General features: G+C 36.9%; 1 protein-coding gene across 5 annotated transcripts; it reads left to right on the top strand.

Annotated features, from left to right (window-relative positions):
- Positions 1-725: 725 nt before the first annotated feature.
- Positions 726-13,872, top strand: CLEC7A (C-type lectin domain containing 7A). 5 transcript variants are annotated; one of them, XM_004052694.4, is made up of 6 exons: positions 726-958; positions 3,101-3,199; positions 4,242-4,379; positions 5,499-5,650; positions 7,269-7,387; positions 12,069-13,872. In XM_004052694.4, exons 1-6 carry the CDS (start codon positions 856-858, stop codon positions 12,199-12,201), a joined length of 744 nt encoding a protein of 247 aa, XP_004052742.1. In that variant the 5' UTR covers positions 726-855; the 3' UTR covers positions 12,202-13,872. The 5 variants fall into 5 exon arrangements, with proteins under 5 accessions (XP_004052742.1, XP_004052741.1, XP_004052744.1 ...); XM_004052693.5 differs by lacking the exon at positions 4,242-4,379; XM_004052696.5 differs by lacking the exon at positions 7,269-7,387 and having other exon boundaries at positions 12,069-12,146.
- The last annotated feature ends 2,931 nt before the right edge of the window (positions 13,873-16,803 follow it).

Genomic DNA, 16,803 nt, shown 5'->3' with positions numbered 1-16,803 from the left:
AGCAAGAGTCAGCTTTGATTTGATTCCTTGCTCTAAATTTTTAAAATTAGCTTCTTAAACCTGAGAAAGAGACTAAATTTTCTCTGTCTCATTTTTTCATTTGAAAATAGAAATAATAATGCCTACTATATAGACTTGGAAAAGTGAGATTGAACAAGAAAACATGTACAACATGTGGTACTTAGCTCATAGTAATTGTTCAATAAATGTTATTTTGTCTTAATATCTGATAATTCCCAAAGAGATTTGTTTTCTCTGTCTGTTGCTACAACAATGCACCTCCTCATGCCATCCCTCATTTACCTATCTATATATTTCCTTTATTAAGCAATGAGTTTCTTCATAGGTATCATTTTTCCTTGTATTGTAAGCTCCTACCAATTGAAAAGGTTGGCATCCAGTACCTGTTTATGTAATTTAAAAAATACATGAATAAATACATGAACAAAGTTATGGTAAACTTGGAGCACCAAAACTGTAATAGTTTGCATCGGTTAAATTAATTAATGTCAGATTTAGTTGTGAGAGTAATGAAGGCAGCATAAGACATTATGCATTTTTCTTACATTTGGTCTGAAACAAAGACTCATCTGCTATGCTGCCTTTTAGTTTTCCTGAGTCAGCAGTGTCAGAAACAGGATCTAAAGGTACAAATGGAAAATTACCACAGCATAGTTTCATTTCCTGCTCTTGAATATCTGGTTGAACTACTTAAGCTTAATTTGTTAAACTCCGGTAAGTATCTAGCCCACATGATTTGACTCAGAGATTCTCTTTCGTCCACAGACAGTCATCTCAGGAGCAGAAAGAAAAGAGCTCCCAAATGCTATATCTATTCAGGGGCTCTCAAGAACAATGGAATATCATCCTGATTTAGAAAATTTGGATGAAGATGGATATACTCAATTACACTTCGACTCTCGAAGCAATACCAGGATAGCTGTTGTTTCAGAGAAAGGTATATATATGTTTTTTCTAATGTGTGCCTTTAGCTCTCCCGTTTGAAAAGATATAAGGGGAGGCTGGGCATGGTGGCTCACACCTGTAATCCCAGCACTTTGGGAGGCCGAGGCGGGTGGATTGACTGAGGTCAGGAGTTTGAGGCCAGCTTGGCTAACGTGGTGAAACTCTGTCTCTACTAAAAATACAAAAATTAGCCGGGCATGGTGGTGCACGCCTGTAGTTCCAGGTACTTGGGAGGCTGAGGTGGGAGAATCACTTGAACCTGGGAGGTGGAGGTTGCAGTGAGCCAAGATGATGCCAATGCACTCCAGCCTGGGTGGCAGAGCAAGACTCCGTCTCTGAAAAAAAATAAAAATAAAAACAAACAAAAAAACAAAACAAAAAGAAATAAGGGGAGAAAATTTGACAGGCTCATGATGTGTACATTTTTATGGATATACTTTTAAAGGCTTCAGATGTCACTGAAGATAAATTGAATGCACCCTAAACCTTTTTTCATGAAAATTATTCAGTGACCAATTATTAGTATTTAAATTAATTATGTCTGATGGCAGAAAATAGAATTTCTCTTTTCTATAGATATAGACATTTCATCAGTGAGGAATTGGTAATAAGTGGGATAATACACAAAGATAAAGGATTTCTGTATGAGTGACTTGTTGCTTGTTTGATAGAAAGGCTAGATTATCGAATGGAGGCCAGGAAACTTAAAGAAGTATATATATGAACAAAATTTTTTTTGTGGTAAGAGATTAATTTAAATTGTTTTTAAACAAAAAACAATTATTGGTATACCAGTGATGGAAAATATATGAACATATGGTAGATAAAAACATCCCACCAGCAGGACATGAATCTTAAACAAAGTGTAAATGAAATGAAATAGAAAGAAGGGCATTGGAGGATCTCTGTATTCATAGAATGGGTGATTTAGCCTACTCTACGATTCTCCTATGTGACAATTCTATGAAATGTCCTGACAGCTTAGTCACAGTGGAAAGCAGAAATACATTCTGGTTATGGCAATGTTCATACAAAATTAGTTCCCTATGATCTTTGAGAGAGAGAGATCATTTGTCGGTTTTGACACCAGAGTTTGCTTTCTTCTGCTTTCTGGTTATTCACACTGCACAAATATTTTCCTCTCAGCACTGATGTAATTCTTTTCTTGGGCAACCTATTGAGGAAGCGTGGAAAAAGTGGATGAGGCAAGAGGTAGGGAGACATGCGCATGTTTATGCATATGTGTAGGCAAATGGTATCCTGTAACAACACACCTATCATGTGCTAGCAGTCTCTAAACAAGGTGCTTTTATATGTGTTAGCTCGTTTAATTCCCACAATAATCCTCTGAGATATTATTACCCCAGTTTCACAAAGAGGAATAAAAAACAACAAAGGGAGTAATTTGCCCAGGGTCATGCAACAAACATATGAAAAGGGAAAATTACCCTTAGTAATCAGTGCTATCTCCCCAACATTAAGCTATTTCCTCTAAGAATCAGTGGGATTTCAGGGATCCTACTAATGTCAAGACCTGTAGATGTCAATGTGGAGCTGAAATGAGGAGCATACAGATATCAAGCCAATGTGCCGAAATTACAATTCCAGCAATTGAAGAAGAAGGTATCCTTACTGGTGCAGAAGCACAGCAAATCCTAGATGACCAGGTAACCTAGGCAGTGATTAATAATTCACTTAAAAATTTGCCAGTATTTGTTGTTGTTGTTGTTGTTGTTGTTGTTGTGTGTGTGTGTGTGTGTGTGTGTGTGTTTTAACAGGGTATCACTCTGTTGCCCATGCTGCTCTGGAATTCCTAGGCTCAAGTGATCCTCCTGCCACAGCCTCCAGAGTAGCTGGGACTACAGGAGCTCACCACAACGCCCAGCTAATTAAATTTTTTTTTCTTTCTTTCTTTTTCTTTTTTTTTTTTTGGTAGGGACAGGGTCTCCCTGTGTTGCCCAGGCTGGTCTTGAGCTTCTGGCCTCAAGCAATCCTCCTACCTCAGTCTCCCTTCTGGGATTACAGGTGTGAGCCACTGTGCAAGGCCAGATTTTTGATGAACTGTAGAATTAAACTGCCCCACCATCCGTCATTCTCTTTCTTTATTCCATTTCTGCCCCCTCTGGCTCCTCAGGATTGTGTACTGCATCTCCTCCTTGGCGCCTCATTGCTGTAATTTTGGGAATCCTATGCTTGGTAATACTGGTGATAGCTGTGGTCCTGGGTACCATGGGTGAGTATTTGGTGGAGGAGATTAACAACAACAACAGACAATTTAGTAAGCAATTATTATGTGCCAGGCACTCTTTTAAGGGCTTGACATGCATAATCTACTTTAATTTCTATATAATCTGGTTTTATCTGTATTGGGTTGGTGCTGTTAATGCCCATTTCACTTATAAAGGGTGTGAGAGACTGAGAGGTTATTTTACCTTTCCAAGGTTATAAGCTAGTTAGTGGTGGGACCATGATTAGAAATTTGGGTGATCTGTCTAAAAAACTCATACACTTAACTACATTGCTCTCCTACCTCCCTTGCATAGCTGGTTTCAAAGCTGTGGAATTCAAAGGATAAATTAAGGAAGGAAGCACGTGGAGCTGAAGAAGAAAGTACAGTATGGTGCTGTCTTCCTAATGAAATAAATTCACTAAATGGACATTAAGCTATTTTTATGATTCACATTATTTAAGGAAATTATTTCCGATCTTTAATATAAACACCTTTGAATACACCAGAAATTTCCTGAGGCACTTGGTCTTAAGTCGATATTTTGTAATGGATTAATATTTTTTTTAGATTTTATATCACATGCAATCTGTTGTCAGTCACCTTCAGAGAGTCTTCATGACATTCCTTAATTAGTCAAATGTTTATTGAGTGCATTCTATGTTATAGGTACTGGGCAGTTTCTCAAAGATCTCTCATTTTTAAATAACAGAAGAAAGGTGAAAGATGTTGCTATTTCAAATCTGTCATGGGTCCAATTGACTCTGTGACATTTGCCTCTTGCTGCCTCCCTCATTCTATTTCTTCTTCTCCACCTTCTTTTTTCTTTTCTTTTTTTTTTTACTATACCTCCTTTATGAAAGTTATGTATTTCTTTTCATCTATTCTATCAATCGTCTTTATCTCTCCACAGCAATATATCATCTATTTATCATTAATCAATAATGTATTCTTTTATTCCAATAACATGTGGGTTTTGGGATTTTAATTTTCAAACACAGCAGAATGACATTTTTTCTGTCACTATTATTATTGTTGTTATGTGAAGCTATTTGGAGATCCAATTCAGGAAGCAACACATTGGAGAATGGCTACTTTCTATCAAGAAATAAAGAGAACCACAGTCAACCCACACAATCATCTTTAGAAGACAGTGTGACTCCTACCAAAGCTGTCAAAACCACAGGCAAGGGCATAGTTAAAGGACGGAATCTTGACTCAAGAGGGTTAATTCTTGGTGCTGAGGCCTGGGGCAGGGGTGTAAAGAAAAATGCTTAGATTCAATGATTGTAAATTTAAGGCAAATACACATATTAGTATTACCTTAGTGTAATGTATCCCTGTCATATATACAATAAGGTGAAATTATAAGTACCCTATGCAGTTGGCTGGACAGTTCTAAATTGGACTTTATTAATTTTTAAAATCAGTAACTGATTTATCACTGGCTATGTGCTTAGATCTACAGGAGATCATATAATTTGATACAAACAAAAGAAAAGTGTTCTCTCCCCTTACAGAATTGACATTTTAAATGCGATACAGTTAGAATAGGAAATATGACATTAGAAAGGAAGAATGACAGGGAGAAAGGAAAGAAGGGAAAATGTTGCCAAGAATAAGGAAGATATATTAAAAATATACAAAAGAAGTAGACCTAATACACATGTCCCTGAAAACTCATCAAATTTGTTTAATCATACAATTTCATTTACTTAATTACAATTCTATACACACTTGACTTTTACTTCTAATTGCATCATAATTGACTATGACTTAATGTTTTCCTTCAATTTTTCATCTCTGGACCCATACCTTCTCACTATTTTTATTAAGTAGCTAATAATATATAACAGATAGTGTGTAATATGAATAATTGACCTATACTTTTCTCACTTGGAAAGTCACATTATGAAGTAGATCTTACATCATAAAATAAGTAGCAATATGAAATTGCTGTGTACCTCAATGATTGATTGTGAGTGGACTTATTTTAAGGAGTTATTAAGGAGAAAGGTAGTTTTGAGCTGAATTAGAAGGAATAGAAGACAAGTTAAGAAAAAAAGGATGGTTGGCTGCCTAAAATACTATTTATAGCTAGTTCGGTTTTAAATTTTAAATGAATAGGAAGATTTTAATGTATTCTGATCTGTAAAATCATATCCCTATAGTTCGAATTGACAATGAAATATAAAAATGGCAACTCATTTGTTATTTCATAAGTGTCCTTAAGATGAATGGTGTTCACACTAAAAGAGTGAATTGGTATGCTATGAACCTCATGGTACTAATCTTTTATTTCCAGGGGTTCTTTCCAGCCCTTGTCCTCCTAATTGGATTATATATGAGAAGAGCTGTTATCTATTCAGCATGTCACTAAATTCCTGGGATGGAAGTAAAAGACAATGCTCACAACTGGGCTCTAATCTCCTAAAGATAGACAGCTCAAATGAACTGGTAAGTGTAGACTTCTGTTATAATTATCTGTGGTGTGTATCCAGAAGGAAGATAGAGGGAGATTCCAGGTAATGACAATTTTTCCTAAAATGAAGTCTTTTTTTTTTTTTTTTTTTGAGGCAGAGTCTCACTCTGTTGCCCAAGCTAGAGTGCAGTGAAGCCTCGACATCCCAGGCTCAAGTGATCCTCCCACCTCAGCTTCCTGAGTAGTTAGGACTACAGGGTGCATCACCACACTCGTCTAATTTTTTTTGTATTTTTCATAGAGACGAGGTTTCTCCATATCATCTGGGCTGGTCTCAAAATCCTGGGCACAAGCGATCTGCCTACCTCGATCTCCCAGTGTTGGGATTACAGGTGTAAGCCACCACACTTGGCCAAAATTCATTTTTAATATCTCTATAATTATAATCATAGCATGCCTTAAGCACATAAAGTGCATAGTATATGCTTTTATTTTTAACTAATTAAAAAAACCGTGTTTCACCTTAAAACAAATCCTTTCAAATATACTCCATGTATGCATGACTACAATAATCAGGACACTACCCATTTTTGTGTTTGTATTTCAATTTTTAAATATGGTGGAAGTAAAGTAGAAAATTCTTCTCCTTGTCATCATAATTATCAAGAAAAATGGCAACAATGATAATATATGTTTAGAAATTATTTACTCTTTGCAAGATACTGGGAAAGGCAAAGAGGGTTAAAACATAACCCTGCTATCACAGGACACATATAATCTTTTAAGTAAAAAAAAAGCAACTCAGCAGCTATTAAAAGTTAAATATCTGGCATTAGCAATAAATGCTATAGGAGTTCAAAGAGATCCCCGTGTTCCTGAGAAGTTTTCAGAAAAAGTGGCACTTATAACACATCGTGAATGAAGGGTAGAGCTTCAATGAGGTAAGATAAGGGGTTAATAGGAAAAATTCTATGTTATAAATCTAAACCACTCTATAACTTCTACACCTACTTTCACTATTCTTATTTTGTTTTTGTTTTTGTAATGTCTTACCCAGTAATAATAATTTATATTAAAGTTAATGGAACTAGATATATGGCAAAGAAAGAGTATTGGATTACAAGTCTATCTGACTTTTAGGCCAGCCTATAATTGAAAATAAATTGTTATAGATTTGTAAACAATTCAGATATCTTCACTGAACCTCAGATTACATATTCATAAAATATACAGTTGGACTAAATTATTTTTAAGTTGTTACCTAACTCTGAGAAGTACTTCTTAACAAAAGTAGAGTCAATTTATTTCTTCAGTTGGAGGAGAAGACAATGGCTAATCATCCATGAAAACTGCCTGGGGGGACTGTCATCTGGGATTTTGTCAGATAGGTTGAATGGAGGCAGTACAGTCTTCACATTACAAATCTATTCTTTTGGAAAATTAAATGATAATTACTTTAAATAAATAAGATAGGCCTTTTGAGACATTCAATGACATTCAAAAATTGGCACTTCTCTCTAGGTTGATGTCAGGTTAGGCATGCATTCTTTACCAAAGTGATTCAATCAGTTGTCTTTTTCTCAGCGTCCATGATAATAGTTTCTTTCTCTCTCTCTCTCTCTTTATTATATATTTGTATATGTTTCATTACAGGGATTTATAGTACAACAAGTGTCTTCCCAACCTGATAATTCATTTTGGATAGGCCTTTCTCGGCCCCAGACTGAGGTACCATGGCTCTGGGAGGATGGATCAACATTCTCTTCTAACTTGTAAGTGTTTGGAGAGACAATGCTTCATCCTTTTTCTCAGAGAGGTTTCCATCTCATCTATGAAAACCTCTGTCAAGCAGCTAAGAACCTGATTTGCTCAACATATATGAGAAAGAGAGGGAGAAAGATATAGAAGAAGAGAAAGAGTGAACTAGGACAAGAGGAGAAAGATGAGGAGGACCTTAGAGTGAAAAGGAGTGAGGCCATCTAGTAGCATCAACACAGATATTCTTCTGGTTTTCTTACCAGGGAGGCATCGACATGTTTGAAGTTGTCCAGGCAAGGAGCAGTCACTGTCAGTCAGTGTAACCCCCTGGTTAAGAGCATGGGTTTTGAAACCAGGCCTCAGTTTGGGTTAATGATTACCCTCCTCACTGATTGTGTGACACTGGGGATAAGTCACTTTTCCTCTCTGAGTCCCATTTTCCATAAACAAGAATAGAAAGGTGCTCTTGGCCGGGTGTGGTGGCTCACACCCGTAATCCCAGCACTTTGGGAGGCCCAGGTGGGTGGATCACTTGAGGTCAGGAGTTTGAGACCAGCCTGACCAACATGGTGATACCCCACCTCCTCTAAAAAATTAGCCGGGTGTGGTGGCATTGCCTGAAATCCCAGCTACTCAGGAGGCTGAGGCAGGAGAAGTGCTTGGACCTGGGAGACAGAGGTTGCAGTGAGCTGAGATTGCACCATTGCACTCCAGCCTGGATGACAGAGTGAGACTCCAGTGAGACTCCAACTCAAAAAAAAAAAAAAGAAAAAAAGAAAGAGTGCTTTCCTCTTAGAATTGTGAGATGGGTATAAAAGTAAAATAATTTAGCACAGTGTCTTGTACATAGTTAATGTGTGAGACTTATTATTAAGTTAAAAAGCAACCACATTTTCACATTTTGCATTTTAGAAAGATATTTTAAACGTATTTCACATTTGCCTGATTATACATTATTCCTTATTATGTGGTTTTTGTCACTGCTGTTGTCATTCATTTGCTTTTTAATATCTGCAGAATATGAAATATGTCTCTTTTAAGTTCTTATTAGTGTGTGTGTGCACACCTGTGTGTGTTTTTTCATCTGTCTCAGTAGGAGTACCGTTCAATTTGGTTTTTCAAAGAAAGTAACTTTTGACTTTGTTGACTCTGTCTCTTTTTATTATTTCTTTCATTAACTTTTATTCTAATCTGTATTACTTACTTCCATCTAATTTATTTTTATTTTATTTTGTTTTATTTTTTGAGACAGAGTCTCGCTCTGCCGCCCAGGCTGGAGTGCAGTGGCGATCTTGGCTCACTGCCAGCTCCGCCTTCCGGGTTCACGCCGGGTTCACGCCGGGTTCACGCCATTCTCCTGCCTCAGCCTCCTGAGTAGCTGGGACTACAGGTGCTCACCACCACGCCCGGCTAATTTTTTGTATGTTTAGTAGAGACGGGGTTTCACCGTGTTAGCCAGGATGGTCTCGATCTCCTGACCTAATTTATTTGTTTTAAATTTGCTATTCCATCTCAAACTTCTCGTATTGGGTGCTTGCCTCATGAATTTAAGCCTTCCTTTATCTCAAGTATGTAGACTTAAGGCTATAATTTTAATGTATTTTCATTGTCATTCAGTTCAAAATACTTTCTGATTTCCACTGTGAGTTGCTCTTTGACCCAGGAGTTATTTAGAAATGCATTTCTTAATTTACAAACATATGTGTTTCTGGTTATCTCTTTGTTTTAGGTGTCAGGCTTAGTTCCACTGTGATCAGAGAACATGCTCCACGTGCTTGTAGTTCTGTGATTTTTACGTGCTTCTTCCTCTTTCCATAGGAAAAGAATTGTGTTGAAATCTTCCGCTGCGATTCTACTTACAGTTCTGTAAACATTTTATTCGATGTGTTGAAGCCGTGTTATCAGGCACATAAAGATTTAGAATTGTTACTTTTTTTCCCGTTTCTTTCCTCCTTTTGGACGATTTAACACTTTTTCTTATTCTGTTTTTTTTTTTCTGTTCATTTGGAATGTGCTCTTTCACGTCTTTTACATCTCTTTTACTAATCTTTTAGTAGTTGTTTTAGGAATTACACATGTATACTTCACTCATCAAAGACTAATATTAACTGACATTTTTATGTTCTTCCTAACCAATATAAAAATCATAGAGCATTCCTTTACTCTGTTGACTCTCTCCTCAATTTATATGCTATTATATTAATGTATTTATTTTTATTTTATCGCCCAGGCTGGAGTGCAGTGGGGCAATCTTGGCTCACTGCAACCTCTGCCTCCTGGGTTCAAGCGATTCTCCCACCTCAGCCTCCCGAGTAGCTGGGACTACAGCTACGCGTCACCAGCTGGGTGTGGTGGCGGACGCCTGTAATCCCAGCTACTCGGAGGTTGAGGCACCAGAATTGCTTCAACCCGGGAGACGGAGGTTGCAGTGAGCCGAGATCGCGCCACTGCACTCCAGCCTGGGTGACTGAGCCAGACTCAGTATTAAAAAAGAAAAAAAAAAAAAAGAAAAAGAAAAAAGAAAAAAAGTAGCCCTTGGGCTGGGCGCGGGGACTCACGCCTATAATCCCAGCACTTTGGGAGGCCGAGGCAGGCGGATCACTTGAGCTCAGGAGTTCGATACCAGCCTGGCCAAAATGGTGAAACCCCATCTCTACAAAAAAAAAAAAAAAAAAAAAAAAGATATAAAAATTAGACAGACAAGGTGGCGCACAGCAGATTTATGCAGTTAGTATTCATTTCAATTTGCCCACATATTTATGATTTTAGTTGTTTATTTCTTTCTTCCTTTCCAACTGTACATTACAGGTATTTTTTCTTAAGACTGATATTTCCAGTAAGTATAGAATTAGAGGTTTGTTGTTTTTCCTCTCAGCCACTCAAATATATTATTCCACTGTTTTCTATTTTTTATTGTTGTTTTTGAGAGGTCATCTGTTTGAAGGTAATATATGTTTTAAAACTAATGTGTTTACTCAGCACTGAAAAATTCTCAGCCATACTTGCTTCATACTTTGCTTTTCCCCATCTTTTTTCCCTTCTCCTGGAATCCCAGTTACATTCATTACAGACCCATTGACACCATCCTATATGTTTCTTTTGCTTTTTCCTGTGTTTTCATTCTTTTTTAGCTTTTTGCTCCAATCTATGTAATAACCTTTCACATATCTTCCGGTTCATCTATTTTTTCTCATCTGTGGCTAATCTACCGTTAAAAGCCTCTATTAAGTCTTTTATTTTGTTTGGTGACATTTTCAGTTTTATAATTTTAGTTTAGTTCTTTCTCAAATCTATTATTTCAACACGTATACTTCTACTTTTTCTTCCAACATTCTTAGTATTGTCTTCTAACTTTCAGAATACACGAACCATAGTTGTTTTAGCTTGTGTCTGATAATTCCAGTTTTCTATATGTATCTGTTTCTGTTTGTTTTTTTTTTTTTTTTTTACTATTTTTCTTTTGTGTTGATTAGTTTTCTCTTATGTCAGATTGCTTTTTATAGGGTTGTTAACATTTTATCTTAAAATCTTTGTAGAATTAATTTGAAGTGTTTTTTCATTTGCCTCTGTTCTCACCACCAGGTCTGTTCACCCAATAGTGTGAACAGTACAAACTGCTGAGCATAATCACTGAACTGTTTTACTTCTACTAGGCTAAGTACAGTGAATTTATTAACAATCAGCCAAATGTATTTTCTACTTTCTTATAGCACTTGTTTGTCTTGAGTTTTCTCTTGCTATTTTAAATGTATGACTAGAGGACTCTTTCTATAATCACAAGTGGGCCCAAGTTAACATTTTGATATGTTACTACTCTTTGGTTTTCCGGGTGGCATTTATTTCGTCTAGCTGTGTCTATGCCCCCAAAACACTTAAAGGTCAAGGAAAATTTTTAAGGAATAATGCTGGTCAGAGTTCTCCCTCAGGTCTGAATCTAAGTAGTTAATCTTAGCCTTAGTCATCGCTAAAGCAAAGTTTTCTCAATCTTCCAACCTCAGGGTCAAGAGGGAGAGATACATAACCAGGACAAAGAGTGCCAAGTCATAGCTTTTGCCCTGAGGCTCAGTGATGCTCTTTGAGCTTGACTCATTAACACTGCTACTTAAGGAGACTGAAGACCAAACTGAACAGGACCATGCCTGCATTTAGCAGTGTTGATTTCCATAACTGTCAAGCATTGTATTGTAATATAATTCTGCTTCCAGGATACATTAAAATATACAGAGTTGTTTGCCCTGCCTTTAAATGGCCTGGGCATCTCTGATTCTCTTTTTAGTTCTAGATCCCTTTTAGCATGCTTCTGCTTGGTCTACTCATTAAGTATATCCAGTAATAATTTAATTAAACTGTTACTTGATTTGATAAAGAAACATTTAAGTAATAGGCTGACAGATATATAAAGAATTTTTTATAGAATATTAAATGATTTTTCTTCTTTGTCAGGAACTTTTTTTTAAGTTTATGCAGCTAGTAGCATTTCTTGAAAAAAAATTAAGTCGTTTTTCGCCTTAATAATGGAGACTATTCATTTAACCACTTGAGATTCACAACAATTTAGATTTAAGCCTCCTTTTCCAATAATAGAAACACTTCAGAACTCTTTTCACCAATATCCTTACTAATTTATTTGTGCATCATGTAGACAGTATTCCTTAATATTTGTTCTAATTACCTCACTGTATTCTATTTTAACAGATTTCAGATCAGAACCACAGCTACCCAAGAAAACCCATCTCCAAATTGTGTATGGATTCACGTGTCAGTCATTTATGACCAAATGTGTAGTGTGCCCTCATATAGTATTTGTGAGAAGAAGTTTTCAATGTAAGGGGAAGGGTGGAGAAGGAGGGAGAAATATGTGAGATAGTAAGGAGGACAGAAAACAGAAATGAAAAGAGTAACAGCTGAGGTCAAGATAAATGCAGAAAATGTTTAGAGAGCTTGGCAAACTGTAATCTTAACCAAGAAATTGAAGGGAGAGGCTGTGATTTCTGTATTTGTCGACCTACAGGTAGGCTAGTATTATTTTTCTAGTTAGTAGATCCCTAGACATGGAATCAGGGCAGCCAAGCTTGAATTTTTATTTTTTATTTTTTTATTTTTTTTGAGATAGGGTCTCACTTTGTCACCCAGGCTGGAGTGCAGTGGCACAATCTTGGCTCACTGCAGCTATCTCTCGCCTCAGCCCCCCCAGTAGCTGGGACTACAGGTGCATGCCACCATGCCAGGCTAATTTTTGGTGTTTTTTGTAGATACTGGGTTTTGCCATGTTGACCAAGCTGGTCTCTAACTCCTGGGCTCAAGTGATCTGCCCACCTTGGCCTCCCAAAGTGCTGGGATTACAGATGCGAGCCCCACACCTGGCCCCAAGCTTGAATTTTCATTCTGCCATTGACTTGGCATTTACCTTGGGTAAGCCATAAGCGAATCTTAATTTCTGGCTCTATCAGAGTTGTTTCATGCTCAACAATGCCATTGAAGTGCATGGTGTGTTGCCACGATTTGACCCTCAACTTCTAGCAGTATATCAGTTATGAACTGAGGGTGAAATATATTTCTGAATAGCTAAATGAAGAAATGGGAAAAAATCTTCACCACAGTCAGAGCAATTTTATTATTTTCATCAGTATGATCATAATTATGATTATCGTCTTTAAAAAGCAGGAACTCCTACTTTTTCTTTATCAATTAAATAGCTCAGAGAGTACGTCTGCCACATCTCTAATAGAATCTTTTTTTTTTTTTTTTTTTTTTTTTTTTGAGAGGGAGTTTCGCTCTTGTTGCCCAGGCTGGAGTGCAACGGCACGATCTCGGCTCACCGCAACCTCCGCCCCCTGGGTTCAAGCGATTCTCCTGCCTCAGCCTCCCAAGTAGCTGGGATTACAGTCATGCACCACCACACCTGGCTAATTTTGTATTTTTTTAGTAGAGCCAGGGTTTCTCCATGTCGGTCAGGGTAGTCCCGAACTCCTGACCTCAGGTGATCTGCCTGCCTCGGCCTCCCAAGTGCTGGGATTACAGGCGTGAGCCACTGCACCCAGCCTAGAATCTTGTATAATATGTAATTGTAGGGAAACTGCTCTCATAGGAAAGTTTTCTGCTTTTTAAATACAAAAATACATAAAAATACATAAAATCTGATGATGAATATAAAAAAGTAACCAATCTCATTGGAACAAGTATTCACATTTTGGAATATGTTTTATTAGTTTTGTGATGTACTGTTTTACAATTTTTACCATTTTTTCAGTAATTACTGTAAAATGGTATTATTGGAATGAAACTATATTTCCTCATGTGCTGATTTGTCTTATTTTTTTCATACTTTCCCACTGGTGCTATTTTTATTTCCAATGGATATTTCTGTATTACTAGGGAGGCATTTACAGTCCTCTAATGTTGATTAATATGTGAAAAGAAATTGTACCAATTTTACTAAATTATTCAGTTTAAAATGGATGATTTTGTGTTATGTGGATTTCATTTCAATAAAAAAAAAACTCATCGAAAAACCCGTGGCCTCTAAATTATGTGCCTGTGTGTCACAATCACTATCACAATTTGCCCTCTCCCCAAAAATGATGATGAATTTGGTATGGGTGGAGTGGATATTTGTAGTAGATATTTTGATATTAAAGTATTAATTCGCGATCTTAAAAATTTTAAAAACCTAGGAGAAGATAAAGATTTTTGTGAGGTTTACTATTGTTGTTTAATATGCAAATTTGTTTTCATTACTTAAAAAAATGTAGAAAGGGAAGAGATAGGTGCAGCAAACCACCATGGCACATATATACCTATGTAACAAATCTGCACGTTCTGCACGTGTATCCCAGAACTTAAAGTACAATTAAAAATACATAAATAAATAAATAAATGATGTAATGTATAATAAACATAAAAAAGAAAGGGAAGAGATAGATCAGGCTGAGAACATGAGGAGTATGTTTAACTGTTTTGAGTAGTTAAAGCATAGGATGGAGTTTGGAAGAGATATCTAATATTTTAATTTTGGTTTTGTTTTGATTTATTCCTCCTGGGTCCCCAGGATATAGTGGATGAGTCCAAGAAATTATGGTAATCAAGGTAAATAACTGGATGCTGAAGATTCAGCTGTACTAATCTAGTGAACAAACAGGCCAGGCAACCTAACCCATGACGTGGGTATCACGAAAGTGACGGTGTAAAGTAAGATTGCTCTACGTTGTGCAAGACATACAGTACCTGACCTGTTGAGACACGTTTATATCACAGCTTATATGGAAATATACGTTAATAAACAGAAAACATCCACACTTTTCCAAGAGACAGAAAACATCCACACTTTTCCAAGAGACAGAAAAGGTGAAATAGCTGCTAGCCGAACCTCAGTCTAAAAGTTAAATTCGAGATGAGTAATGGTCACAGCAGAGGACATGCTGAGGGGCCACCATGTTCACTTGTTTGGCTTATAGCAATAATTTTTGAAGTAGTCTCTGAGCCTTCACCCTTATCCTCTACAGTCTATTTTCAAACAAATCAGAGTGAGACCATTAAATTTAAATAAAATCATGTCGGTTCTCTACTTAAAATTCTCATCAACTTCTCATGCATCTCAGAGTAAAAACAAAACAACATAAAAAAGAAATACCTTTGTAATTATCTATAAGACGCTACATATTCTGGCCCTCTTAACTTTGAGCTAATCTCCTACTTCCTTCATCTTTACTCACTGCACTCAGGACGCTGGCTTCTCTGTTGTTTCTCAACCATGTCAGGCGTGCTTCCACCTCAAGGTATTGGTGATTCTTATCTGCTTTACCTGAATGATTGTTTTTTTTTTTTGAGACGGAGTCTCGCTCTGTGGCCTAGGCTGGAGTGCAGTGGCGCGATCTCTGCTCACCGCAAGCTCCGCCTCCCGGGTTCCCGCCATTCTCCTACCTCAGCCTCCAGAGTAGCTGGGATTACAGGTGCCCGCCATCACGCTTGGCTAATTTTTTTTTGTATTTTTTAGTAGAGACGGGGTTTCACTGTGTTAGCCAGGATGGTCTGGATCTCCTGACCTCATGATCCTCCCGCCTCGGCCTCCCAAAGTGCTGGGATTACAGGCGTGAGCCACCGCGCCTGTCCTGGATGATTCTTACCCGACAAAGCTGCAGGGCCTGGCCTCTCACCTCGTTTCCATCTCTGCACAAACGTGACCTTCTTAATGATGCTTACTCACATAACTATTTAAAGTTACCAACCCTTTTTCCCTACATTCTTCATCTCCCTTACCTCTGTTTATTTACCATAGCATTTATTATAGTCTAATATACTCTACTATTTACTTATTAGGTTGGTGCAAAATTGCGGTTTTTGCCATTGAAAGTATATAGGATAAAAGTAATGACAAAAACCGCGATTACTTTTGCACCAGCATGATACTTATTCTTTTTCTTGTATATTGTCTTTCTCTTTCTTATATATCTGTTTCTTATATATCGTCTGCCTTTCTCCGTAGAATATAGTCTCTAAAAGGACAGACAGCTTTGCTGTACATGGATGTATCCAACAGTCTGAGAATAGTACTTGCCATACAGTCGATAGTCAAAAATATTCTTTTTGAAAAAAAAATAAGCTTTTAAGGAAAAGTAGTATAAATGTTAATGTAGGTTGTTTATCAAAAATTATTAGGAATATACTTGAATAACTGAAGCTTGGGAAATAGTTCTAATTGCTATTTTATGAGAATCATAATTACAGGCACCTTCTAAGTGCCTTTTTTTCTGATCCTAGCTGTTGTAATTTTTAACACTGTATCTCTGTTTTATTCAGTTATGGGCTTTACATAACTTCATCTTCACAATTTTGACTACCTTCTCTTTTATATGGCTCTCTGATATCCAACCCAATGCAAACAAACAAATAATTTTTGATTTCCTGCTTCTTACAAGGCCCTGTGCAAGAGGAAGATATTTTTATTTTTATTTATGTATTTTTTATTTCAATAGATTTTGGGGTACAAGACGTTTTTGGTTACATGGATGAATTATATAGTTGTGAATTCTGATTGTAATGCACCTGTCACTCACCTGAGTAGTGTACATTGTACCCAATATGTAGTTTTTTTAATCCCTCCCCCTCCCTTTTCACCTCCTGCTTCTGAGTCATTATATCACTCTGTATGGATTTGCCTACTTACAGCTTAGCTTCCACTTGTAAGTCAGAGCATACAGTTTTGGTTTTCCATTCCTGAGTTACTTAGAGTAATAGTCTCCAGCTCTAACCAAGGTGCTGCAAAAGACATTATTTCATTACTTTTTATGGCTGAGTGGTATTCCATGGTGTACATATACCACATTTTCTTCATCCACTCATTGGTTAATGGGCACTTAGGTTGGTCCCATATCTTTGCAATTGTGAATTCTGCTATTATAATCATACACGTGCAAGTGTCTTTTTCATATAT

The sequence above is a fragment of the Gorilla gorilla genome, chromosome 10 (genome assembly GCF_029281585.2).
Source record: "Gorilla gorilla gorilla isolate KB3781 chromosome 10, NHGRI_mGorGor1-v2.1_pri, whole genome shotgun sequence".
Lineage (NCBI taxonomy): Eukaryota > Metazoa > Chordata > Mammalia > Primates > Hominidae > Gorilla > Gorilla gorilla.
This window is presented reverse-complemented; position numbering and strand designations above follow the sequence as displayed.

Bases quoted from the DNA above. Each gene is read 5' to 3' on its own strand.
- CLEC7A (XM_004052694.4), top strand. From the start codon at position 856: ATGGAATATCATCCTGATTTAGAAAATTTGGATGAAGATGGATATACT. The intron at 4,380-5,498 runs GCAAGGGCATAG...TTTTATTTCCAG, and splicing joins CAAAGCTGTCAAAACCACAG to GGGTTCTTTCCAGCCCTTGT. The intron at 7,388-12,068 runs GTAAGTGTTTGG...CTATTTTAACAG, and splicing joins TCAACATTCTCTTCTAACTT to ATTTCAGATCAGAACCACAG.